At 38.6% G+C, this 26,134-nt stretch overlaps 6 protein-coding genes and 1 long non-coding RNA gene across 7 annotated transcripts; 6 read left to right on the top strand and 1 right to left on the bottom strand.

Annotated features, from left to right (window-relative positions):
* Nucleotides 1–572: 572 nt before the first annotated feature.
* On the top strand, nt 573–4,419 carry LOC108106196. Its single transcript, XM_017213123.2, has 4 exons — nt 573–756; nt 848–933; nt 2,644–2,770; nt 3,224–4,419. The coding sequence occupies exons 1-4, from the start codon at nt 705–707 to the stop codon at nt 3,517–3,519; spliced, it is 561 nt and encodes a 186-aa protein (XP_017068612.1). The 5' UTR covers nt 573–704; the 3' UTR covers nt 3,520–4,419.
* A 111-nt stretch (nt 4,420–4,530) lies between these two features.
* On the top strand, nt 4,531–6,921 carry LOC108106195. The gene is given in 4 exon segments (XM_017213122.2): nt 4,531–5,375; nt 5,859–6,332; nt 6,679–6,699; nt 6,702–6,921. Coding segments are annotated over 4 exon segments (750 nt in total). The 5' UTR covers nt 4,531–5,314; the 3' UTR covers nt 6,896–6,921.
* Nucleotides 6,922–9,190: 2,269 nt separating this feature from the next.
* Nucleotides 9,191–12,630, top strand: LOC108106204 (flocculation protein FLO11). The gene is made up of 3 exons (XM_017213132.2): nt 9,191–9,422; nt 11,753–12,292; nt 12,355–12,630. The coding sequence occupies exons 1-3, from the start codon at nt 9,362–9,364 to the stop codon at nt 12,564–12,566; spliced, it is 813 nt and encodes a 270-aa protein (XP_017068621.1). The 5' UTR covers nt 9,191–9,361; the 3' UTR covers nt 12,567–12,630.
* Nucleotides 12,631–14,801: 2,171 nt separating this feature from the next.
* On the top strand, nt 14,802–17,234 carry LOC108106077 (A-agglutinin anchorage subunit). Its single transcript, XM_017212936.2, has 3 exons — nt 14,802–14,973; nt 16,052–16,867; nt 16,947–17,234. The coding sequence occupies exons 1-3, from the start codon at nt 14,910–14,912 to the stop codon at nt 17,144–17,146; spliced, it is 1,080 nt and encodes a 359-aa protein (XP_017068425.2). The 5' UTR covers nt 14,802–14,909; the 3' UTR covers nt 17,147–17,234.
* Nucleotides 17,235–18,787: 1,553 nt separating this feature from the next.
* On the top strand, nt 18,788–19,390 carry LOC121530201 (integumentary mucin C.1-like; the record flags this gene model as incomplete). Its single annotated transcript, XM_041818839.1, has 2 exons — nt 18,788–18,919; nt 19,155–19,390. Coding segments are annotated over exons 1-2 (300 nt in total), but the record flags the coding sequence as incomplete, so codon positions are not given.
* Nucleotides 19,391–19,400: 10 nt separating this feature from the next.
* On the top strand, nt 19,401–19,837 carry LOC108106090. Its single transcript, XR_001772384.1, has 2 exons — nt 19,401–19,718; nt 19,786–19,837. It is a non-coding gene; the product is annotated as an uncharacterized LOC108106090 (long non-coding RNA).
* Nucleotides 19,838–20,320: 483 nt separating this feature from the next.
* Nucleotides 20,321–25,315, bottom strand: LOC108106073 (probable multidrug resistance-associated protein lethal(2)03659). Its single transcript, XM_017212930.2, is given in 10 exon segments — nt 20,321–20,538; nt 20,596–21,414; nt 21,416–21,526; nt 21,587–21,852; nt 21,918–22,411; nt 22,578–24,118; nt 24,176–24,384; nt 24,452–24,760; nt 25,096–25,181; nt 25,239–25,315. Coding segments are annotated over 10 exon segments (3,963 nt in total). The 3' UTR covers nt 20,321–20,487.
* Nucleotides 25,316–26,134: the final 819 nt, after the last annotated feature.

Genomic DNA, 26,134 nt, shown 5'->3' with positions numbered 1-26,134 from the left:
TAAATGTATTAATAAATAAGTTATTAAAATCAAATAAAAATTTCTAAAATGGTTGTAAACCAAAAACTAAAACTTCCTTTCTGTTCTTTTCTTTTTTGGCGTTCATAAATCTATTTTTGGGATCAAACTTTACAATTCAAATTTTCCATTTTCGTCTTATGATATCTTATTGGCTTTGGTGTTGAGCCGCAGAACAGAGACCACGAGTGTTTGGCCATAAGAAAATTGCATTTTTTCCGTCGCGGTCCTGCTGCTCCTTTGACGAGTTTTTGCCATCTTTGGCCTGGGTTGGTGCATTTTGCAATTTAAATAATTTTTCCCTTTGGCTGCCATGTGGGGCGACCGCGGCCAAGACGTTATTACTGTCGGTATCAGAAGCCACTCGAGCGACGACGCACCCACGCAGCAATGGGATCCCAGGGCAAAGGACTAAGGACGAGCAGCTTCGTGTTCTTGGGCTTCGGTTCTGGGCCAAAAACGATGACGTAGTCATCGTGGCGCACGTCCTTTTGCAGGCAAATTGCCTTCGCGTAGTTGGCCAACAATTTCAGTTTGCCTTTGGCCAACGGCAAAGACGGTACCTCTCGTCTAACTTTGAGCGGAGAATCCAAAGAAAAACGCAGCTCGCGAGTGCCTGAAAAATATTTGAAAAATCTCCAACTGAAAAAAGGGATATAAATCAAAGAGGGAAAATAACAGTGCGAATGATGTCGGGAATTTTATTGCTTTTGGCCCTGCTGGCCTTCGTTGCAAATGGTGTGTGTGTGTTGTTGTTGTTGTTGTTGCCTGCGGTTTTTGCAGATTATAAAAATTCCGAAATAAAAATTCTATGTTGCATACCCCACAGGCGCGGCCATCAAGTGCTTTGTCTGCGACTCGAGCGATAATCCCAGCTGCTCCGATCTGGACTCCAATTCTAGCATAGTGGCGGAGGTGAGTGAATTGAGAATATTGCCAAGACATTATCTGCGAAGCGAATTGATTGACGATTTGCCTAAGACCTGTTGGTGGGCCACTTGGGCAGCCAGGTCAAGTTGGTTCAACCTTTTCAGCCGGCCTAATCGGTCCTAGGTTGACCTTAATCAAAGTTCTGGCTCACAAGTTTAAACTGCCTGGCACATAAATTCTCAACCTACAAACTAAAAAAAAATGTGTAGTGCAAGGGAACTGTTAGAAATTGGGCTCACAAAAGCGGAAACGGAAACGTGCTACGTCGTCGTCCTCTTGTGGCAGCCCCTTTTTCCGTTTTTCCCCTTTCCATGCTAAGTGAATTTTCTGTTACTGGCATCTCTGCCTTTTTTCTGCAGGGGAGTGTGGCGGTAAGAAAGGCAACTTAACCCGAACACGTGCCAAACGGTTGAAATGCTTTCAGAAAAGTCTAACTATATATATATCTTTCAGACTGACAGGTTCTAGTGAAAGTCTTAGCTATTTTTTAGCAGAATTAATTTGATTTAAGCTGGCGACACCTGAGAGATTAAAATGGATCATTATAGTGAGTGACTCACACTTTCAGAGCCTTTGTGGGAACTTAAAAAGTTATGAATTTACTACAAAGTTCATGATCCATTCATTGATTTTGTGATATCACTTAACTTAAAAGTACTTATATGAATCATGTATCATAAATCCATTATTATTCCTCGAAAAAAGAAAACTATTAACTAACTGAGCTTATCATCAAATGAAATGTCAAAGTTGTGAAAAGTCCCGTGCGAGTGCCTTATCAATTTTGAAAGCGATAAACAAATTTGTATTTAAAGTATATTTAAAGCAGTCAAATTAATTCTTAAAATTTATTTCATTTGTCAAATCAAAGATGTGAACTCGCAATAGCCAAACTGCAAACAGTTCTGATTAATCTGAGAATTCAGTGTCATCAGAATCTTATCGAAACTCAATTTTGTGTCAAAATAAATATTGCGAAATCTAATTAGCTGTGCCAAATAATTCCCTTCAATTTATGAGGTTTGCCAAAACTAAGATTTGAATTTGCCAAAAAAGAAGCTATTACGGCCAAGCCTTAAATGATTGTTAAGAAATTAACTCTTATCTCCTTTGAATGCGCAAATGCGAATTCAAAAACGTCACAAAACGTTATGTTTATAGATTACTTCCTAAAATAAAAAGTAGATTAAGCCATAAGTTGCTCCAATTATAGACCACACTTCACATTTTTGGTCATTTTTGGTCAATTTAGTTAGTAACATTTTAGCTGTTGGTGGGTTTTTTTCAGCCTTTAAGATTGCTTTGGCTATTGCTAACAAACATTCCTTAACTCTGACACCTTTAGGGTGTTCCCCTTTTTTGATAAATGAATATTGTTATGCCCATAAAGCTTTAACGACTTCACTAGAATTGGTTATAACTCCTCAGATATCTGGGTTAAATAAAAGCTGTTCAAGTGCTCATCGCCCGATAACCAAGGCCGTCGGAGAAACGCATCGCTACCGATATGGACATATGCTCATAGTGATAAGATAAATTAGTTAAGCACAAACTGCAACAGCCAATAATACTTCAATTACCTGGCGGCGACAAGATTGTAGATCAATACCCATTCATTGTTTCTTCAGTTACTAAAAAAGAAATGTTTAGCAAACGCCAGTAATGACTCAGTGCCTTTCTGTGGGATTATTTTAGGAATGTACATTGGACAAAATGAAATCGCTAGACACCTGGCTTCTGGATCTAAACAAATTCGCATATTTCGATAACGGTGGCAATAAAAAACCGCTAATGAATTGCGAAAAGGTTGTGGCCAAAGACCGTGAGTATTTGCACGTATGCCTTTAAGGAGTAACTAATTTTACATATTTTTAATATTTTAGTTCAGTTTTAATTTGATTCATTATTTCTCTTTTGACTTATATGTCCCAAGAAATTAGCCCATATTAGCCATGGCTTATAAATGCTTGTTATCAAGTGATTAGATACGCGTTTACTGCTGCAATGTTGCAGGTTGTTTACTCTGATTTTTATAAGGCAATAGAACAAGTTTTAAAGATAAAATGCCAGGTTTATAGTTCACGCGAAATAACACTCATTGAAAATAAAACAAAGTGCAGAAGTTTATTATTTGAAACCATAATTTTAGGTTTTAGTCCTCAATATAATAATTTAGTTTAATATTATTTCAAATATATTTTTAACCTAAGAAGAGTAAATATTTCAAAACCAAGAAAAACCTTAAAAACCTAATTCTCATTATACTCATCATTAGCTGAAACCAGAAAAGTGGTGACTGCACGCTTTTGTCAACTGGACACCGGGGACTCCAATGCCTGTCAGATCCTGAGAGACAAACTGCGAATCCCCAGTGCCGAGGAGCTGGAACAACGCAATCGCAATCAGAATAAGAGACGGAAGAATGGGAATGGGGATGATAGTGAAGAAATCTCCGCGGAGGATGCGTTCTTCTGCGAAGTTTGCAACACGGATTCCTGCAATGGAGCGGCGGCCAATACGCTTTGGGTGGCTTCCGTTCTGTCCTTGATTATGATCCTATTGGGCTGTTAAAATATTGGATCAAGTTATCCAGATGGATTAAATGGTGGCATGGTGGTTGCATTTAAGTTGAGTTACCGTTTGCCTTTCCCTTGCTGTTTACTTGGCAAATATTTAAGTGCAGTGTCGCTGACTCGTACAAGCGTTTCAAAGGCACTCAGTTAGCCCTACCCTTAACCCTAGAAATGTAATCACTCACACATAGTTACACAGAAGACACCGATGCAATACAAACACACAAAGTCGCTTTGATTCAAAACAAATATGAAACTTTTAATTTCGAAAACAAATACCAAAAAATAGAGTAGGGATACGAGTAACCAAGATTGCAAGGTGCCATTTCCTATATATCAATGTTTGGGATTCTATGCCGTTAGCTCTAGAGACAGACCTCTAAATTGTTACCTTTTCAGTTTGTAAATTTAATTTATAGGAGACATGAATATAAGAAGTCACCAATTGCCTTTAATTTGTCTTAATTAATAGCAATCGATATAGATGTGAAGTAATAGCGTCGATAAATGTGTATATTCTTAGGTAGATTCAGAAAGTGCTTAAAGTAATTAAATCATAAATTCGTGTTTTAAATAACGGGAATGAGTAAATTTACTGTACAAATCGCGAGCAAACACAATCAACTGAAAGCAAAACGCGAATTTAGGAGAACAAATTTAAAAGCAACAACAACAACGCAATAAAAGTGAATAAATGTGCAATTAGAAGAAATGTTAACAAAAAGCAATGCAATGTGAGCTTAGAATCGCCTGCAAGCCACACACACTATATAGTACCATATGTTTTTGCGCCGATTTGAGCTATCAGTTCTGCTTAGTTCGTAAGCTAGTTTTGAAATGGTAACTAAATTGAACGTTGAGAGCACCGAATAAATGCTGTATGACAGTATAACAGAGACTTGTGTACGAATTTATTACTATCCGATAACGATGTCTGTAGCTGTATAACAGTTTCTGTATTATCGGAATGGGTATCTTGGTTTTTAGTTAAATTTTGTTATGCTGTGGAAAAGGAATGGAAAGGTAAAGCAAACTTTGGATCCAAAATGGATTAACAATAAAGGTAAATAATAATAAGATTATGATTACAAAATTACTTTATTTCACATAAAGAAAAACTGAAGAACAAAATAATTTTTATTTTCATTTGGGCAACATTGCGTATGAGTATTGTATTTATCAATATTACTCTTAAAAACATAAATTTTTTAAAGAAATATACAAAATAAATTTTAAAAGGTATTTCATTATTCGGTTCCTAAGTCCTATCCTTTATTTCACGTTTGTTTTTTTGTTGTTTTTATCTTTTTTGTTTTTCCTTTTTTCGAGCAATCAAAGATAATTTTCCCATTACTCATGTAAGATGCTCCAGTTTTTCGCCCCCAGCCCGTCTATCAATATCTCTACCTCTGTCGCACCCACAGTCCGTCTCTTTTTTTCGCATTTAATTTGAAAGTCTTGGCCTGATGCTATCATATGTCGCTTGTAGTATTATTCTCCGCTTCCCGGAACTACATGTTTCACCAATGCCGCAAATTATGGACCATCCCTTCACTCCGCCAGTCCAAGAAATTCAGTTTTGATAAAGGAAACAACAGCCTCCGGAAAGTTCTTTGTGCCAGTTCAATTTGAATTTTCGGTAGCAACTGCTGACACGACAGCAGACCGCGAAAAATCTAGAAAAAATCTGAAGAGTAGCCCAGTTTTGCAGGTCCTCAATCTGGAAAGTTCCGACTTGGACACTTTGACGTTTTGCAAATTGAAAGTTTTCACCCGTATTGACCTGCCCAGGAATGCGTTTGTTGTGGTTTCTACTCCTGTTGGCTTACATTGGCTGTAGCCCAGCTGTTTCAGGTAGGTCATAAATAATAATAATAAGGGCATATAAGCTTTACCACCTTACCACATGATATGTGGTCTACTGACCCCTAACAGCGTTGCAGGTTTATTGCCAGACAAATCCAGCTGATAAGGCGAAGCTAAAGGAAACACACCTTAATGCTGGCTGGGAAAAGTAGGAAGGCTATAACCAAGAGTCATGGCTCTGTATTTCGTCTAAGAAAAATATCAATCAGTATTTTGCACATAATTAATATAAATATCACATATCTAAGAAATATTTCAAAAATCTCAACGTTTGAATTACTAAAATATTAAAAAAATATATTTTTTTATAGCAATGAATAGATAAAAACCATAATTCTTATAGTATAAGGTAAAAGATTATAAAAGTATTAGTTTAATTATATTTTTAAAAACAAATGTAAAATACTTTGTCTCTAAACTTTTTTTGTAAACTTTTATTACCACTTATTAAAAATATTTTTCCCTGCTCAGCTTTGCGTTGCTACCAATGCGAGGACTGCGACGAGAATACCCAGCTTAGTGACATGGAAGTGTGTAATGGGCCACTTATGAGTGGTAATGGACAGGGAACACCTGCCATTTCCAGTCCAAGCCCGAGTCCCAGTTCGAGTTCGAGTTCAAGTCCAAGTCCTGCTCCGTCTCCTTCTCCTTCTTCTGCTGCATCGCCATCTCCATCTGATGTCAGCGAAGAAGAGGAAGACTATGAAAGCGAAGAGTCAGCTACCATAGGCATTATGCCAGCAGGAAACGGTGTACCCGGAACCGGAGCCGGAAATGGCGGAGAAGCTGCAGCAGCCACCGGTGGTGAAGCCGGAGAAATTGTCAGCGAAGAGGAGGAAGAAGAGGACGAAGATGAGGATGAGGAGCGACGCAAACGGAGATCAATTGCCCGACAGGTTGACCTCGATATGCCAATCGACTTTTGCTATACAGTGAGACTCAAACGTAAGCAGCAGTTTCCCACTCCCACTGGTGCACATCATAAAATCAAAAAAGCTGTCTAGTGCGATGCTCCCATTGGCAGCGATAAGTTATCGATTTATTAGTCATCCATGAAATGATAATCAGAATGTCAAAGCGAATGCACTGAAAGTAATTCTTGGTACACATTGGTAAAACTTAAATAATGCAATTTAATATTTTAATAATAATTAAGTAAAAGGGGAGTTTGGAATTAATAGAAATTATTTGTTTTATGAAAATGTGATCAGTACATTAAGTACTATTAATTAGACAAAATTATACTAAAATTTAGATACTTATTTACCTCATTATCCTATCCCCTCTACAGTGAACGAATCGATGATCACCAAGAGGGCTGCACCACCGCCAGGATGAGCAATCAGACGGGTGGATGCGACGGACTCTTCGATAACTGGACCGTGGCTGGGTGTCAGCTGTGCCAGGACGACGGATGCAACCAGCCCATCAACCAGGAGTCCTCCAGTAGAAATCTCGGACAATCTTGGACTTTACTAGCACTCACGCTAATGGCATTTATGATCTAATATTACCTTTGGCCAATTAATTTGGTATATAGAAATACAAAATATATGGCCAACAAAGTTAGATTTCGACTTTGGTGTCTGAGTTCATTCCTTTTTGGGAGCGTTAACCGATTTATGATGTGTCTATTTATGGCTCGCTTACCACTCGTAAAAGTTTTGTTAGCAATGAGCGCACCTGAGCTATTTTCGCATAATTGTTTAATTGACATCGATAAGGCGATGTCCCTTTTTTTCTTCTTCCACCCGTTGGAGGGAAAGTGCTCGCTCATTGAGAACGTTCATTCAGTTGCAGCCAAATCGAAATTAAATCAATTAGTTTTTGGCGATAAGTGGTGACGAGGAATACTTGGTCGGGAGTCGGGTGCTCCCGTTCCCAATACGATTTCATGACTTCATGCTAGCCGTAAACTGATAAAATTATATATAGTCATCAACTGGCCAAAAGCGTTTAGGCCGATAAGCGTTACGAAGTCGAGTGGCAATTTCTGCCTAAAACTTTTTCGAGATTTATGGCATTATTTCGGGATCCGGAATTGAGGAGAGTTCTTAATACAGCGATGAGGAAACGCGACCGAAAACAAGGTATCGCTTTAAGGAAACTTGCTCTAAACTGTAAATGCAACTGCCAAATTCGTTGGGCTGACGTAGAGTGTACATATATGTATATATAGTATATATCTTTTTGACTCCTCGATTTGTGGGCTCGCGTTGGGGATTTTTAAACGCTTCCCCGTTTTATTTTCGTCGCCTTCCGGGACGGTAAAGTACCTTGTAATGACGAGCATGCAAAAAAAAAACCTCCCAAAGCCCGGCTTTAACTTAACAACCGAAGAGAATCTAAAGAGAATCTCAACGGGAAGAGAAAGAGAATCGTCATCGGTACTTAGCACTTAGCACTTTACGTGATGTCGTCGACACTTTGCAAGTTATATGCAACTTTTGCCGCTGACTTTTTGTCTCCGGTAAACTTACAGTTTTTATCTCCCGTCTGCGCTTTTCAGACGATGCGTCAGTTAAGCCGGCACTAACCAGATCAACTCGACATTTGGCACGAACTATGGCCGATAAATTATGAATTATTGGCACTTGGCTAAGACGCACGATTTTCGAAAATGCACCAGTAAAGTTTCACGGCCAGGCATTATGGTAACATAGAGAGTTTGTTTAAGTACATTCGAGATTCCAGTCCAATATTTGATTCAAGATCTTTATCAATTAGCATTAGGCACTAAAAAGATTAAGGAAAATCATTTTTCTAAGCTAGATTTAAATATATTTTCATGAAGTTAAAGGGTGTTTTTCCTTTGACCTTTAATGAAGGTAAGAAATTTCAAACTTGTTATCTAAAATGAAAATATAAAACCGAGAACCCTTCCACACCTTTCCAAACCTCGGCTTATCAGCTGACCTTGCCCTCGTCTCGAGGGCTGCCTTTTCTGGGTCAGCCAGCGCAGTGAATTACTTTCGAGTCGAACACGACCTTGGGGCTTACTCAACTGGAAAATTTCGTTAAGCTATTGCGAATCCAGAGTTCTAAGCTTGCACAATGGGCGAGGTGCCAATGGGTTGAGGCAACAACACGAACCACAACAAAATCCCTGTTAATTGCTCGGCTTTGCCTAATCCGCATTTGTTTGCTCTTCGTGCTCTGATATTGGATAATAATCATGGGATATCATTCACTACTCTATATAAATGACGAATATTATGCAAACGGGGGGCAGATAGGGCGGCTATTAACTCAATTCAGATCGCGTTGGGTAATTTCGGGATTTCAGATGCTGACTAACAATCAGCTGCTTAATTAGCGGGGAACAAAGAATTTATCGGTATATAAAACACAAAGTGCGAGAAATGGTACAGAAAAGTGAAATGAATTCCCAGATCTGAATCATTTGCCTTTGGGGGAAAAGCCGAAGAACCCAAGATCGCTCCCCGGAAGAACCCATTTCCACACATTAGCATATTAAGAGAGCCACCCGCAATAAAATTAAGAGTAATTACCTATCTTTTTCTCTCTTTGGTTGATAATTTAAATTTGTGCTCGTTTAGTCTGCATTATAAATTAATTTGTTATCAATAATGGAAGGGGTAAACTTGTTTTACGGCCCGCTCTTCATCTCTCGCCCCCTCTCTCTGTCTCTCTCTCTATGGTCATCGCTTGCCGTCTCTTTCTGCTACTCACTCTCTTACGCATTGAAGCCGCTGACGTCGCAGTGGCAGCGCAGTCCGCGTTTAAAACTCTATAAAAAGTCTCAAACAAATCACAAGATTTTCAGTTAAATTTTAGAATTCGCAAACTGCGGTCGCCCCAATAAATATTAATTTAGATCAAGAAACGCGAGAAAAGCATAACAAACGCCAAACAGCTAACTAAAATTAGTACAAATACTATAGTCAACATAATTATTTAGAATATATCTGAAAGATATATATTTCGAAATAAACAAAAAAAAAACAGAAATCATGTTCAACAGTAGCCCCATCGTTTTGGCCAGCTCTTTGCTGTTGCTAATCGCCCTGCCAGGTAAAAAGCATTTGGGTATTTGAGGCTATTAGAGCAATGTGAAAAGTGTCGTGATAACTTTGATGTGTCTTATTTAGCCTAAAAAGGTCTAAATCATGGGTATATATCAGATAGCAACCGAAGGAACCAAACGATCTGATAAACATATCTTTGAGGATTTTAATTTGTGGCTGCCGCTAAAAATATATATAAAAATATACACCCATGTCTCAAGTGTTGTTGTTGTTGTTATTGTTGGTGTATATGCAGTTGCCAAAAAATAAAAGGAAAGAAAAAATGAATTCAGAATTCAAGATCATGAACACATTTCGCCATAAAATTTTGCATATCAAGCAGCAGCAGTGACAACGCAGCGACATTTAAAACGGCCAATTTATTTGTTATTATTTAACTGTCATAAATAATGCAAAGATTGTTGCCAATTTGCGGGTATTTTTTATATTTTTTTATTACTCTGTGATGCGGAAATGTCATCCAACCAGTCAGTCAGCAGCTCCCACCCTTCGTATAAGCCAAATTCATCTGGGCCCTCTCTAATTTATGCCTCAAATGAAAAGGAAAAGTCAGATGGGGAAATTGAGAATAATGAACAAATATTAGTTGACATTGAGCCAGCGACTGCTAATTGGAAATGTTATAGTTACACTTAACACTTTTCGCAAAGGCGGCCCGAAATGGAAAAACTTGTCTGGCCATTAGCACCACTCAGAAAATAACCGAACAAAACCTGAATTTTCGATATTTTTTCACGATGCCTTCTTTTGACGCAATTGCAAATGATTTAATTTGTGAATCGAGAAGACTAGCTAATATATTCAAAGGCACTTTGAAATACCATTTTAAACGTGTTTTTTTTATATATATTTATTTTATAAGGGAAAAAGGAAGATTAAACGACTGCAAGTTGCCTAGAACGAACTTTGGCTTGGGCATTTTAAATGACTTTTCAATTACCTTTACACAAACAGCATTTGCATCACAGAGAGTTTTATGGAATAACCCAAGCAAATATTGACAATCCCAGCTGCCCCTTTGTTTTTTTTTTTTATTATATTTTGCAATCATCACGAAAGCCCCCCGAGTTGCACTTTTGTTTTAATAGCAACCCTAAAACAAGTAATGTTTATTATTTATGAGAACGTCGAAAAGTGCAAAAATTCTAACTGCTAGGTGAGGTGGCGCTTATCACGTGCCAATACTGTCATTCCCCCCGGACAATTTAAGCCCTGCCTTCAGACCCCCGAAAAACTCCCCATCAATCACAATGATTTATGATAAATTTAAAATAATAAATCAACAAAACTTAGTCAGAGATACATTGAACCATTCGATTGCTATAGAGAGTGTTGACGAACCCTTTACTAAATCTTCTGCACTTAAGAAAATGCCAATTAAAAGAACTTAACTTTTCGGCACGAATTCTGATATCTAGATGCTATCATTATAGGTCTAGCAGAGATTTGGTTTTCTGTCGGATAATCGTATGACTCACCGTTTTGATAGATAATTGGACTCATTGTGGGGTAGCCGCATCCAGTGATAAGACAATTAACCCAATCATGATAGTGTACCCACAGCGATAAGTTTTTCTATTTACCTGTTTGCCACTGGCAAATATTTACCCATTGTTGCGATGACGATAACATGCAAATGAAATCGATTTACTCTGGTGGAGGGGAAGTGCGCCCTAGTATAAGCTGATAAAAACAGCTACTTGCGCTAGATCAAAGGCTAGGGAAAGGCACATACAAACTAATACTAAAGAATCGGCAAATAATACGCCAAATACTTTGGATTTGAAGTGATTTATGGTGCTCACATGTTCTTTGTTCTTATTGTCATCATTTATCTGCTATCGCGATTTTCCTGTTTGCCAAAGCTGTAAATTGAGCACTTTTAACTGATAGATATCTTGGCGTCCAATAAAATTTGTATATGAAAAGGGCAAGGCCAGGTAAATAACCGTCAAAGGTTTAACAATTGCCTATGATAAAGTGGCGAACCCGGAAAAGGTGTGCAAAAGTAGGGTACTCTTAGTTTGCTTAATACAAACAAAAAGACTCTCCTTTAAAATAGTTTATAATTCTATATATATAGGATTTATATTAGTTTATTTATACGTATTTAGGTCAATTTGAAATTGGGTATTATAAAAAGAACAAAAAACAATAGCTTATATCGGATCATAAACAAGCCATGACCTTTAAATTAGGTCAATTTGTATGATTTTCGAACTATTTATATTTATATTGGGTACTAAAAAAGGAATAAAATGAAACTAAAAATAGATAACAAAAAATAAATCAAACTCATTTTCCCAATCATTTCAGTAATCCGCGCCGATCTCATGTGCTATGTGTGCGATGATTGTGCCCAGCTGCCGAAGGATGCCCCCCTGCTGGCATGTAATGAGGATTTCTTTAATCCTGGCGGCAGCACAGAAGCCTCTACGGTGACCACTACCTCCACCACCGAAGCGAGCACCACGACAACGCAGGAAACCACGGCGGCTCCAGTAGAAACAACCACGGCGATCACAAGTGCTGAAACGGATCCTCCAACAACAGAGTCCACGACGACTACAGTGGAAACTACCACCACCGAACAGACCACTGAGACCACCCAGAGCACTCAGACCACTGAGACACCGATTCCAACGCCACCCACCGCCGGACCCGTGCAGACAACCACTGGAGTGCCCACACCACCCGCTGAGGATCTGGCTGCTCTGTCGGTGGCCTTGAACACCACCCGTTTGGTGCCGGTGGATGCTGGAGAGGAGACTACGACTCCTTCACTGGCCATCAGGCAGCGGCGAGCAGTGATCAACACCGAGTTCACCTATCACTGCTACTCCGTCCAGGTTACAGGTGAGTTACCTGGTAAATTATACTTTAAAATCAATACTAACCTTTATCTTAATTACTTTTAGTGAACGGCTCAATGACGACAGATCGTGGATGCTCGCGGGTGAGCACCTTCGAGGGAGTTTGCGAGCAGTTGAAGATTCAGAACAACAGCACAGAGCTGGCCAATTGCAATCCCTGCAGTATGAATGCCTGCAATGGAAGCTCAGCACTGCAGAACTCCGTTCTGGCCTCCCTGCTCTTGGCCTTGGTGGCCTTTGCCCTTCAGCGCAACTGAGAACCAGATCATCATCCATCACCCGGTGCTTTAATTTAGTATTCCTCGTTTCTTTAAGGCGAACACACACAAAGGCAAATGCACAACAAACCGAATATCGAAATATATACAACTCTAATCTAACCAAATGTAAAGCTTCAGGCGACTTAATAAATAATAATATGTAATATGTATTAAATCAAGAAAGAAGTTTAAGTTTGCACTTCCTCTTTTGGCATTTCAGCAATTGGCAACCTTTAAAATGACATCATTCTGCACCAAAGACCAATAAGCCTATAAATCTAATCTTTAACCATATAATACTCTCAGATAATATCTTCAGAGAACTTTATATGGCATCTCTTATATTGTCGAAGATAAGTGGTACTTTTTCACAGCCAAAGTAATAATATTTTCAAACCTCATGCATTTTGTTAGGGGAATCTAATGGCAGTCTCACTCGAAGTTCAAACTTCCCCACTTCTTGTACTGCACTTTAATGAGTCTATTAATCAGAAATTATGGTTAGATGACTAAATGTAATTAATCTTATCAGACTCTTGCAAATAGAACTTCGTATGCATAGAACAAACATAGACGGGAAAGTACGTGGACCTACCAATGCCAATGTCACGTATACGCCTAGTGGTACTATTACTATTCATTCACTGAGCAAACATTAAACGTAAAGGAACAAGTGAAGGCATACTTTTAGGCCATTTATGCTAAACAAATTTGCTCAAGACAAAAAAAAAGAAATTCAAACACACAAATAACCACAGTTTCCCATCGATTAGATAAGATTTCGTTTAACTTATTTGGGACTTATGGAACAATAAACGAAATAAATATGTGGCCACGCGTTGATCATTTGAGTGCTTTTATGGCGCCAAATAAATACCACCATAAATATATTGATAAGTTCAGTAACAAACTATTTAATGCCGCCTTTTGAATGTTCGCTACTTGCAATCCTTAATCTAAAGCTTTAACCTTTTGGCTTATCTTGGAACCTAACTGATTTTCATTGATGATTAACATTTGAAGTCATAACTGACCTGCATATTATACGTATTGATAACTGAAGTACATGACAATAGACAAGCTGGCTCCTGCCAAGAATTTCGTCACAAGATTATTGGTGTAGATTAGCTTAACTTATCAAGGGGAACTTTCAATAAATCATTTTGTTTAATTACTACTGGGGAAGTCACAACTTTACAACGAACAAAGTACACAGACTGAAGATGATTTCGGTGCTCATCTATTAGGCAGCTGTCGAAAGTATTATGAATCATGGTAAATACATACATATATATTATATAGATAATACTAGCTATTTAACCAGGCTAAAATATGTATGAATCATGCTAAATATATGCCTTAAATGGTATTTGCACGACCTGATATTGCTAGATTATTTATCGAAATATTTTTTTGCGACTTGAACAGGCCACGCAAGGTGCAAGAAGGTTATTTACGATACACAGATAAAAAAACGAAGTCAGTTACATTTTAGCTTAAAAATGTTTTATTAAGGATTCATTTATATTTATAGTGAGTTATACAAGTATTGTTTAAAGAAAGAAGGGAATATAAATAATAATAATTTGTTTACCTCTAATTTCCTTCTACGTGTATATATGGCCAAATACATTCACAATTTTGTGTAAACATTTAGGCTTATTATAAAGACCACTGGATCCGACTGATTAGATTTCCTTTTGAATTTCCAAGCCAGCGATTACTTTGCTTAAATCCGCAACCGTAGGTCTAAATGTCTATCTTAGTGTAACCAATAGGTTAGTTTTATAACAATTGTGAATCACTCGAAAACTTGCTACTTGAAAAAAAAATCATTAAAAAAAGGAACAATAATAGGTCCCCCAGTTTACAATAGGTCTTTCCCCCTTTACTGATACCTTATCGATACGCAGGCAGTACTCGAAATCAAATAGACGATTGACCAAATGACCAAATAACTGGAAAACAATAAAGGCCAATAAACGTTGGGGCAAATCGTGCATCCTGAGGAAGTGTACACTCATTCGGCCCACGAAAAATCCTTATCGTACAACGATCACGGCCATAATTTTATTGTACTCTATTATGGCCCGTATCGCCAGGAAGAAGCACCACAAAAGCTGTGTATGAATGTGGCTGTGCTTTTCCGCTGCCTTCCTGCTCTGCCGACGCTTATCAGTGGCTGAAAATGATAAAAAAGCCAAGTTAACATTATATTTAATTGGTAGTTCCTATTCAACCGTCGTGCGGTGCGATTCTTTTCTTTCTCAAACGCTCTGAACTTTGCCACAAATATATTTTACTCGATAAATATCCTTTCGGTCAAAGAAAAAGGAAAAAATGCGTCTGATCACTGTTAACTTCTTGCTGATGGCATTCTGTGCCTCCTCCGCTATTTGGCCAGGTTGGTCTTAGTTAGTCCATTATCTTGAAGTGCCGTAGTCCTGAATATTAAATTTATTGATTGTTTAATCTCGCGACAAACGTACAAATGGAATTTACCAACAATTTATTAACAGTTTTTAGTACGGTAAACGAAAAATAAACGTGGGGCCTTATCAGCCGTGTATTGACAAGGAATTTCTGTCTAAAATAGAGCCATGGCCAGTTCCATTATTGAAATTAGTTTTGTTGCCGCCAATAGTTTTCAACCTGAAAGTGAAAAAAAGAAAGCAAAACAATCTTAAATAATGTAATGTGTTTAAGGTTGTTTAAAAAAAATCATATTTTAAGTCTTAAAAGTCCACCAAAAAAGTCAGAAAGCCAAAAAAGTTTTTGTACCCAAATTCAAGAGAACTAAATTTTAAGTGTAGTTTTAAAAATTACACAGTTACTAAAGTTATTTAAATGCTTTTTTTATTTATAGTATATCAAATTCATATTTCATAAAATTTAACAAAGTTTTCATTGTAAACTCCGATAAGAAAACCAAATATGCAAGTTGACAGCATCCGATTGCGATTAATTTATATTTCTTAAAAATACTTTGAAAGTTTAAACTGCTGATAAAGTTAGACAGTTATTCACATTCTTTTTCTCAACTGCTAATGACGACATTAAATTAAAGATAAATGCATTTATTAAAAGTGGATTTTCCCTGAAATTTTTTCTTGATTCATAAAAATTATTGATAAAAAAAGCTGCAACATTTACAGATTAAAACGACTGGTAAATTCCAAAAGAAAAACTGTATAGTATAGCTCATGAACCAGATTAAAATGGGAGTACTCTTTGAGTTGAAAGGTTAACCGATAAGAAGATATTTAAGTAGGTTAACCTAAAAACAATGAGCGTTGAAAGTTGGCCGATTTGCTCTGTGAGGCAACCGTGGCGATGTTATCTCGTATTTGATTTATCAATCAGAGTTATTGCCTGCTCTCGAGCGACGAATTTTATCTCGTTTGGCCTTCGCCCAACCTGTCCACTCCCACCGCTCCCCTTTCCACTGACTCAACCACTGACTTTACCCACTTTTTCCCCAGCGAGTGCCCTGGAATGCTACAGTTGTGTTGGGGAACAATGCCATGTGGAAAACGTCGAGACGGTTACCTGCAACCTTGATGCCTCTTCTGCGTTTGTATTGGAGACCAGCGCTGCATTAAATCGATTCAGGCGATCTGCGCTTTCGGTGATGCCAAGAGATGACGGTCAGGAATCCACAACTACAACCCCCGAATCTTCTTCAACAACCACAACTTCGACCACTTCATCATCCACAACATCCACATCTTCCACCACCGAGCCATCAACTACAACCACAACCACAGAGGCTTCAACTTCTGCTGGACCCGAATCTTCTCCAACGACCACAACTTCGTCCACTACATCTTCCACCGCCGAGCCCTCAACTTCATCATCAACTACAACTACAACCACAGTTTCATCAACCGTTTCCTCACCCTCGGAGACTTCCACGGACTCGTCCAGCTCTACGATTAGTGATTCTACCACCGATTCAAGCACCTCTACAACCACCGATTCCACCAGCACCGCTCCAACTACCGATTCTTCAAGCTCCTCTACCACTACCGATTCTTCAACCAGCCCTACAGCTACCGATTCTTCAAGCTCTTCTACAACTACCGCGTCTTCTACAAGCTCCTCGTCAACCACAGAATCCTCAACCTCTACCCCAGACTCGGATTCCTCAACAGCTACTACAGACGCGGGTTCTTCAACGTCTTCTACAGACTCCTCGTCGTCAAGCTCTGGCACCACCGATTCCACTTCCGAATCTACGACTTCTCCTCCCATAAGTTATAAACTTGCCGCTTGCTACAGCATCTACAAGGATGGAGGTAATTACACGAACGAAGATTGTTTGGTCCTTTTTTAAAAAATTATATTGAACTAACTTACACATTTTCCTTTTTACAGTGCTAAATCGAGGCTGTGTTAAGATTCCCAATGACGTAGGAGGCTGCCAGGCAGTGCAAACTGAGCTTGATATAACAGAAGACTCTGACGATCAGTGTGATATCTGCTTGACTGATCGGTGCAACGGTAGCACTAGTGTAAAAGTCTCACTTGGCGCCATGATCCTCCTCCTGGCCATGGGTCTTAAGAACCTGTTCTAAGACAAAGTTGGGCATTATTAAGTATTATTATGTATATATTTGTTAGTAACTTGTAACCGTATTTAATAAATAAACTATTAACATTGAAGGTTGGCACAGTCGGGCTATGAACAACAATGAATATGGTTTTATGGAAATATGAAGGCAATCTTTAGCTTTTCTTAAAAAATAAAGCGAGAATCGGAGCTAATTTTATACGGGCTCAGATATATATATTTCCAATGTCATCAAAATCACTTGACTTTTACAACACAATAAACCTATAAAAAATCCGTCTTATCTCCAGTAGTAGTCTCCAGTTCGTGATGATATATCCTTTGTTATATGAAAGCAAGTGGCATATGATTCATTCTACGTCATATTGACACGATACACCCTTATCATTTAGCTTATATTACTAAACTTCAACTAACTGATTGATTGATTAATCACTTGACTGTTGTGCAAATGAAATTTACTTAAAATATTAACACATTATATAGTTTGCTAAGAAGAAAATAACTTTAGCTCCTTATCTACAGTTTTGGCACCAGTTTCCTGTAAAGTAGAATGTAAGAAAACCTACCTATATAGGCCTAACAGAGTTGTTGGGTAAATATTTGTTATTTTTAAATATTATCTGTAATGCATTTGTATTTATAAGTCTTCGTAAATTTTCGTATAATAAGTGTCTATAATTACTCAGGCTTATGGTAATAATATAGGCCAAGACAAGGATGAAAAGGACGATTCAGTTGATCAAAATGCTATATTAAATCATAATTAGCATAGAAACAAATTTTAGCTTTTTTCTTTACTTTATTTTAATTTTTGTACAAAAAATATAGAAGTTGTTTCACATTTTTTCCCCCGAATACAATTTTTCTCACTTAAAGTTTTTACAGTTTGATGTCTACTGGTTTAAGATTCGATGCCTACTTTTGGGCATCAGTTCGGAATACTCTTGTATATATTACACTGAATCATTGTAAATGACATGCGCTCCCATTCTTTATTATTAATGCTTCCGATTTTTTTTAAAAATCTTATATAAATAATGTTGTACAATTTAACTGATTTTGATATTAGTCAAAGAGTAAGGGATTAAAAACAAACTTTGAATTATTATTAAAAACTTAATAAAATGTTTGAAAAAGTTTTCAAATACTTCCTCTCTTTTTGGCTCCAAAAAACTGTATCACATGACTAAATAACGGTGAACAGTGAATATTAAATGAGTGAATAACTCTACAAAATTCCTTAGAAAACGTTTAATAAATAGTATGACTTAGAAACAATTCAGCAGAAAAGGTTATTTCTATATTTTTTAACCAGCTTCAGTTTTAATTCAGTTTCTTTCAGGTTGAAAATATTTTGTAATCATCACGGATTAGGTCGAAAAATGTGTGAAGCTTGATTTGCGATAACTCCAGCATTGAGGGTATACCAAGGCGCTTTCCCAGCAGATCCAATAGTAGTGCAGGCAAACACAATCTTGTTACTCCTAACTCTCGTTTTTATTATACTCAACCTTATGACTCGCTTATGACAAATTCCCAAATATTTTTTGGATTAAAGAGAGCAGTTGAGTCAGACCATGGTATTACTGATAATTTTGTTTTCCTTTTTCAAGCTGGGACGCTGTTTGGTTAGTATACTTTAATTCGTCAAACATAACGCTTGTTAAGCACCCAACATTTTAAGCAGTCCGCTTGAAGCAAAAAATCAAAATGCGTTTCATCTCGGTTAATTTGTTAGTGATTGCATTTTGCGCCTACTCCACGATTTGGACAGGTTTGACATTTTGATTTCATTATTTTACGTGCTTAAAATTCACAAACTTTATTAGTTTAGAGTTTCCATTTTTAAAAATAGTTTTATTTTTGAAATGTAAATCATTAAAGTTTAATAGTAGTTGAGTTTTTAGTATTGGCAATTTAATGTCTAATTAATATACAAAAGTATCTGAATTTAAGGCCTTGAAAATCATCTTTTCTTTTTACTAATTAGCCTGTTAAACATTTTTCAGCAAGTGCCCTGCAGTGCTACACTTGTACTGGACAAGAGTGTCAAGTGAAAACGTTTAAAATGAAAACTTGCACTTCATCAACACCAATGAGTCGGTTCACGCGGTCTTCAGGCTACCAACATAATAAGCATGCCGAAACCAACGCAACTTCTACTACTCCTACTACTACTGCTCCTACAACTACTACTACTCCGACTACTACTACATCTCCTACTACAACTACCAGACCTACAACTACTACTACTCCGACTACTACATCTCCTACTACTACTACTTCTACTACTACTACTACTTCTCCTACTACTACTACTACTACTTCTTCTAATACCAAAACTCATACTATTCCTACTACTACAACCACTACGAGTACGACTAAGGGTCTTGAAACCACCAAAACCAAACATGAAACTACCACGAAATCTTCAATTCATTCTACAACGAGAAAGTCTTCAAACTCATCCGGAACCATTGCCGAAACCGGAAAAGTTGCAAAATCCTCTACAACTCCCAATCCTTACGGCGAATCTCTAATTCCTGCTTGCTACAGCATCGAAGTGAATGGAGGTTAGTACAAAAAGAAACTTCTTTTCAATTTTCAAAATTGAGTTTAATTTTTATTAAACATTTATAGTGGAACAACTTGGTTGTGCGGAGATTCCCGACATAAGCTGCGAGGCCTTGAGGAAAAAACTTGATATTCATGAAAACTCTGACGATAAATGTAAAATCTGTACGGAGGATAATTGCAATGGCAAACATGTCCCTAGTTCACAGACGGGCAACGGGAGCCCTAGTTTGCATGTCTCAGTTGGCGCCCTTGTCCTTATTTTGGGCCTGGGACTAAAGAACATACTTTAAGGAATTAACTTTTCATGCTTTGAGAAAATGCGAATTAATTGTCTATTTTTTCAAATTTTAAATAACCATTTCAATCTTATAATATTTATTTTTCCCAAGACCTTTAATTATTTGTATGCATATTTAATAAAAAGAAAGCATTTTCTATCCTTTACAAATGACTTTATTTGATAAACATTAAACATTAACTTTGCATCACCCAAAGTTAAAGGCATATTACGCTTCTGGTCATGTAAACCATAGACCGTCATCCGACATCCTCCTACCTCCAGCTCTCACTACTCCAGTTCTCCAACTCCCCTCTCACTATCACGACCACTAGAAAAGGTCATGTCCGCTCTCACATCCGTATGACCGTCTAAGCTTTAGGCTCTAAAAAACCTAGAGAGCTAGAACACAATTAAGTTGCATCTAAAACTCCAGATTTCTTTAATTATGACACATTTTAATAATTCATATTATTTAATTAATTCATTCATTGTTCATTTAATGAGGACAGACTGTGGCCCTGGGCGGTTTCAAATGCCTGAAATAGGATTTCATATATTCAAAATAAAAGTTTATAAAATAAGTTTCTTCTTACGTTTTGTGCGATTTTCAGCAGACTCTCGTAGGTGGCATGACCAGTCTGCTTGACCATGCCGTGGAACACCTTCGATTCTGCTAGCGTAAGCAGTTCGTAGGGTGTTCCAAACTCCACCGCTCTTCCAGCGTCCATGACCAGCACTTTGTCGGAGTCCATGATGGTGTGCAATCGATGGGCTATCGTCAGAACAGTGCACTCCTTGAACTTGTTGCGAATGGTGGTTTGGATGAGCCCATCCGTCTGGGGATCCACATTGGCTGTGGCCTCGTCCATCACCAGAATGCGATTCTCACGCAGGATGGCCCTTGCCAGGCAGACCAACTGGCGCTGGCCCACGCTGAAGTTTGTTCCGCCTTCGGTGATTTTGCTCTGCAAGCCACTGGGAAGATCCGCCACCACATCCTTTAACTTGACTGCCTCAAGGGAGTGCCAAAGCTTTTCATCACTGTACTCGTCGAATGGATCCAAGTTGTATCGCATTGTGCCCGAAAACAGTACGGGTTCCTGAGGTATGATAGAGATTTTGCTACGCAGGTTGTGCAGACCCATCTCACTTGTGTCCCTTTTGTCTATGATCACGGATCCATCGTTGTAGGACAGCCGGAAGAGGGCATTGATCAGCGACGACTTTCCCGCTCCAGTGCGTCCCACGATGCCCACTTTTTCCCTTGGTTTTATAACGAAACTGAGTGACTTTAGCACATTCTCCGACTTGGGATCCGGCGTATATCTCAGGCTCAGCTCGTCAAAAACGATTTTCCCTTGCTCTGGCCAGGTCTTGGGTGGCTTCTTGTCAACCGGCGCTTCCAACTCCCCCTTCTGGCTCAATGTCCTCGTACTCAACCACCCGCTCTACGGCTGTCATTGTATTCTCCAGCTCAGCGGATTGACGCATTCCCCATTGAACCATGCCCATTATAGCCATGACCTAAAAAGGAGAATAAGGATGAGCAAACTGTGGAGTGTAAACTATTCTGAGATGGCTCACCTGAGTTATGGCCAGACCTACATCACTTCCGTTTGCCGGGGGAAAGATGAAGAAACTGAGTGTAACGGTTGCTATGTAAAACACACATAAGCACTCCATCCAATACCCATATGCTATGGAGGTACTCATGAACATGTAAAGAGCTGAGCTATGCATGTCCTGATAGTTGTCAAACTCCGACTCCAGGACACGCTGGGCCTCAAATGCGCGGATGGTTGACAGGCCGGTCAGTGAAGCAGCCAAATGTGAATAAACTGGAGACCGAGCTTTGAATATAAACAATCAACTAAATTTTAAAACTGAATATCTAAAATGGCAAATAGATTCTTACCTATAGCTTCAATGCGTTTCAAATCCCTTGAAGTTTTAAGATAATAGTTACGCAGATAGCAGAAAATAATTGCTAAAATGAGGGTTGGAGCCAGCAGCATAGGGTTTACAATGGCTAAAACGATGATGATTCCAGCCAGCCAAAGAAAGATCTGTATCACGTCTACCATCACCTCGGGAAGTGGCTCGCTCACTTGACTCATATCCTTGGAAAACCGATTCAAGATGCTTCCCAGTTCATTTGTGCTGTAGAAGTGCATCGGAGCTCGCAGAATCCGATTCAATATGTTGCTGTGCAAACGAATAGAAGCTTTCTGTGCCATATTGAACAGCATTATCGTGAACAAAAAGGTCAATAAAATGGATAATATTATAATCGACGTGAATATTAATAGGTCCAATGTATCAGAGTCTATAACCACTCCCTTTGGTAAAAGCTGCGATTCCAGGATTTCTTTTTCTCCTTCAACACCTTCGTTGCGCTCCTGGTTGACCCTAAAACAAGAAACAGAAATTGGAAAAACTTCAGTGTTACGCCAAAGACTAGAATCTATATGCCTTATCCCCCAACTCTCTTGCTCCTTTAATTCCCCGATCTACCTTTTGTATACTTTTAAACAAATACAATATAGTAAGAATAAGATTAAGATTATTAGCTCACCAGTAACTCAGGAAGTAGTCGCCACTCGAAACCACGACCTGCGCGAGTACTGAGCAGATTACCATCTCAAGGAATGGAAAACATCCGCCTCCGGCCTGGAAGTACTTTCTGTATAATGCCAGACGAACGCGACCTGATTCTTGGTGCTCCTTATTAGTCTTCTCGGGGCACGAATCGGCGATGGAATGCACAGATTTCACACTGTTGCGACGCACTTCGATGTCCAAACACGGTGGGTCCTCCTTCGGATCATCTCGCTCCTCTGTTTCGCCCAGTATGGTAACAAAGTCGATACCCTTGCTTAGCAGCGACTCGTAGGTTCCAACAGCACTCACCTGTCCTTTCTCCAGGATCACAATTTGATCGGCTAACTGGAGGAACTGCTGCTGGTGGGTAACCAGAACTACGGTGCTCCCTTCGAGATAGCCACGCACGCAATGCTCAAAGATATGGTTGGCCACTTTGGTGTCCACAGCACTCATCGGATCGTCCAGTAAGTATATGGAGGCATCACGGAAGACAGCCCTCGCCAAACCTATCCTTGCCCTCTGACCGCCCGACAGAGAGGATCCACGCTCTCCAACTAGACTTTTATCCTTAAACGGAAGCAGATCGAAATCCCGCTCCAAGGCACACTTTTGTACCACGTTGTCATACCTTTGGCGATCCATGGGTTGGCCGAAGAGGATATTCTGACGCACAGTGCCAGAGAAGAGCCATGGCTCTTGGGAGGAGTAGGACAGGGCACCATTTGTCCAAATCTGGCCAGACTCCGCTTTAAGCTCGCCGAGAATGGCCTGAATAAGACTGGATTTGCCAGATCCAGTGGGACCCAAGATGGCCACTAGGGTCCCGGGCTGAATCTCTAGACTTACCTCTTTAAGCGTGTAATCAGGAGATTCGGGGTCCCATTTGGCACTGAGTCCTGTTATTGAGATTGCAGACTTTGGAAGTTCGTCCTTTTGATCCTTATCAGATAGAGATTTAAGTAAAAGACTTTCCTCCTCTGCTTTAGTAATGACCGTATCCTGAGGGAAATCTTCCGACCCATTTATCTCCTCCAATTGCATGAATTTTTCCACACGTTTGGCGGAAACAATAATTTGTGCCGTCTGGTAAATGGCTTGAGGGAAAAAAATGGTCATGGACGCTTTCAGGACATTATAGAATGCAGTGATTAGAAAGGCCTTCTCCGGTGTGAGAAATTGTTCCAGGATTACGTAGCCAACCAAACTGAGGAAGATGGAGACACGGGAGAGAATTATTCTGCATGCTATACGGAAGCCAGTTATGATTTGTCCTCGACTAATATGTTTGATCTCCTTCTTGCGCGCATATTCCACCATATTCTGAAAGGGCACTTCCCAGGCGTACATCTTGAGCACTTTGATGCCCGAAATAATTTCAGTGATCATCCGCAACCGGATGTCCGTACGTTTGGCGGCCTTCAATTGAACCTCAGATGTCTTTTTGCCCAGGTACATCTGTATTGGTATGAAGAGCAGCATAAAGATCACACCGAAAACAGCAGATATTCCAATCTGCAAAAGGAATTGCCATTTCTGTGAACCAGTTTAAAGATCTATTTATCTGCTTACCTCCTGATACATCAAATAGGTTACCAAAACGGTTTGCAGAGGCCCCACCCAAAGATGGTGTACAGTAAAGGACGACCTGTCGAAGCGGGAGAGATCGTTAGATATAAGGTTGACCACATGCCCAGAAGTGGCGGTGCCTAATGCTCTTTTGTTCAGGCGCAGAGCCTTCCGGTAAACCATGCTGCTCAAGGCAACCCGCATTTTAAAGCCTAGAAATAAATCCAATACATATAGAGAGGAAATCAAAGATATCAAAAATCTACGCAGCTAACTCACAGACATGATGTATGGTGAACGAGACTGGAACTGAGATGATCACTGCCAGTGCGCTGTTCAGAATCAAAGCTCCCGCATAATAATAGCCCTTTTGAACTGCTTCTAAGCCATTTGAGTAGTACGAAATTAGCTTCACCAGAAGGATTGGCTGAAAAGATGTCAGTCCGATATCCACAAAGAATATTGCCAGCCCGGGAAGTCCTAACTGCCAGCCAAAAACCTGCAACAAAACTCTCAACAAACTCGGCTTTTCCTTACAATTTCTTTGCTCTCGCTCCCAGGCGGTGCACAGTTTGTTACCAAGAGTATCTGAGATTTTTATTAATTAAACAATTATTTTTAAGCCAGCCATTAAACATATCTCAGATAAGATTATATGGGAGATAGAAGCACATAGAAAGGGATGAGTATGATAGATATTCAATATGATATATATGTTATGAATATTTGAATATGTTTTTAGTCAAGAAACGCAACTCTGCTACAAATGCTATGAATTTACAAAGTTGTATTTGGCAAAATGACGAAACACATAAACGAAAAATCGGACACCTCTTATCAATACCATTTCTTATGCGGATGCTATATCTATATAATTTCCTTAAGCTGGTTGATTAGTTAGACGAGGGATTCTAATATCTTACCAGACTTATGTTCCCTTAGGGGTCGGTACAGGTCCTTTGTATCCAATGTGTTTTTAGACCCTTTAAAAAACATGGGCATAGTGTACCTATAAATTATTTGTTTAATTTAACATTTCTTTTCTTTATATCCCACAATTGTTTACCAAAAACATGATGAAGAAATAAAATTCGATTGGTCTCGAGGATTCTCCGGCAGATCTTCAATTTTTACGGACTGCATTTTTAACGCTACTTAACTAGCTCAAGAGTTTAAAAATGTTGCCTTTAAGGCCTTAAAAGTTTAAAACCATTTGATTTACTTATATATATAATATATAATATATAAATATATATAATATTATATAAATAAAACAAAGTTAAAATATTTCACAAGCGCCACTCACTGAATAGATGACCATCTATGCAACTGATGAGAGGCGGCAAAGGCTAACGGCTTATATATAGTGCCGAATTCGCCGCAAAAAGTTGAGATAAGAATAACTTATCTCGGCGCTATCGCCGAAAGAAAGCATAATTCTACTAACGCTTTTAGAAGCTCTGCTAAAATCTGTGTTTATAAATATTCAATTAAAAGACAGTTTAAATGCGTGCAACTTTGGATAAACCAATTCAGCTTACTGCAAGTAATTTATTACCCACAACATAGACTAAAATCGGAACAAATGCTATCTAAGGCGAGTTGGAATTTGTTATACCCTTAAGTTAAACCGTGCCACTAATATCATAACTAGATGATCCTCGGTTTCTGATGCTGTGTGAAAATTGTCTCCTTTACTGCCGTGAAAACCAATGAATTAAGTTGTAATACCCTCTGAAAGGGTATAGGCATGTGTAAACATTTCGTCTAGACAGATCTTGGAGGTGGTTAGATAAGATAACAAAATTAAGAGAGTTAAATAAAAGTGGATAAATCTTACCTTTTATTCGAATTAATTTTATTTCAAACTTCCAAATATCATAGCTTTTATTATTTTATTACTGTTCTAATCAAATATGAGTTGATTGTTTCTTAATAAAAGCCCATACCAGTAATAGCACT

Source organism: Drosophila eugracilis, unplaced genomic scaffold, assembly GCF_018153835.1.
Source record: "Drosophila eugracilis isolate 14026-0451.02 unplaced genomic scaffold, ASM1815383v1 contig_386, whole genome shotgun sequence".
NCBI lineage: Eukaryota > Metazoa > Arthropoda > Insecta > Diptera > Drosophilidae > Drosophila > Drosophila eugracilis.
Note: the sequence above shows the minus strand (reverse complement) of the source record. Positions and strands in the feature narration are given on the sequence as shown.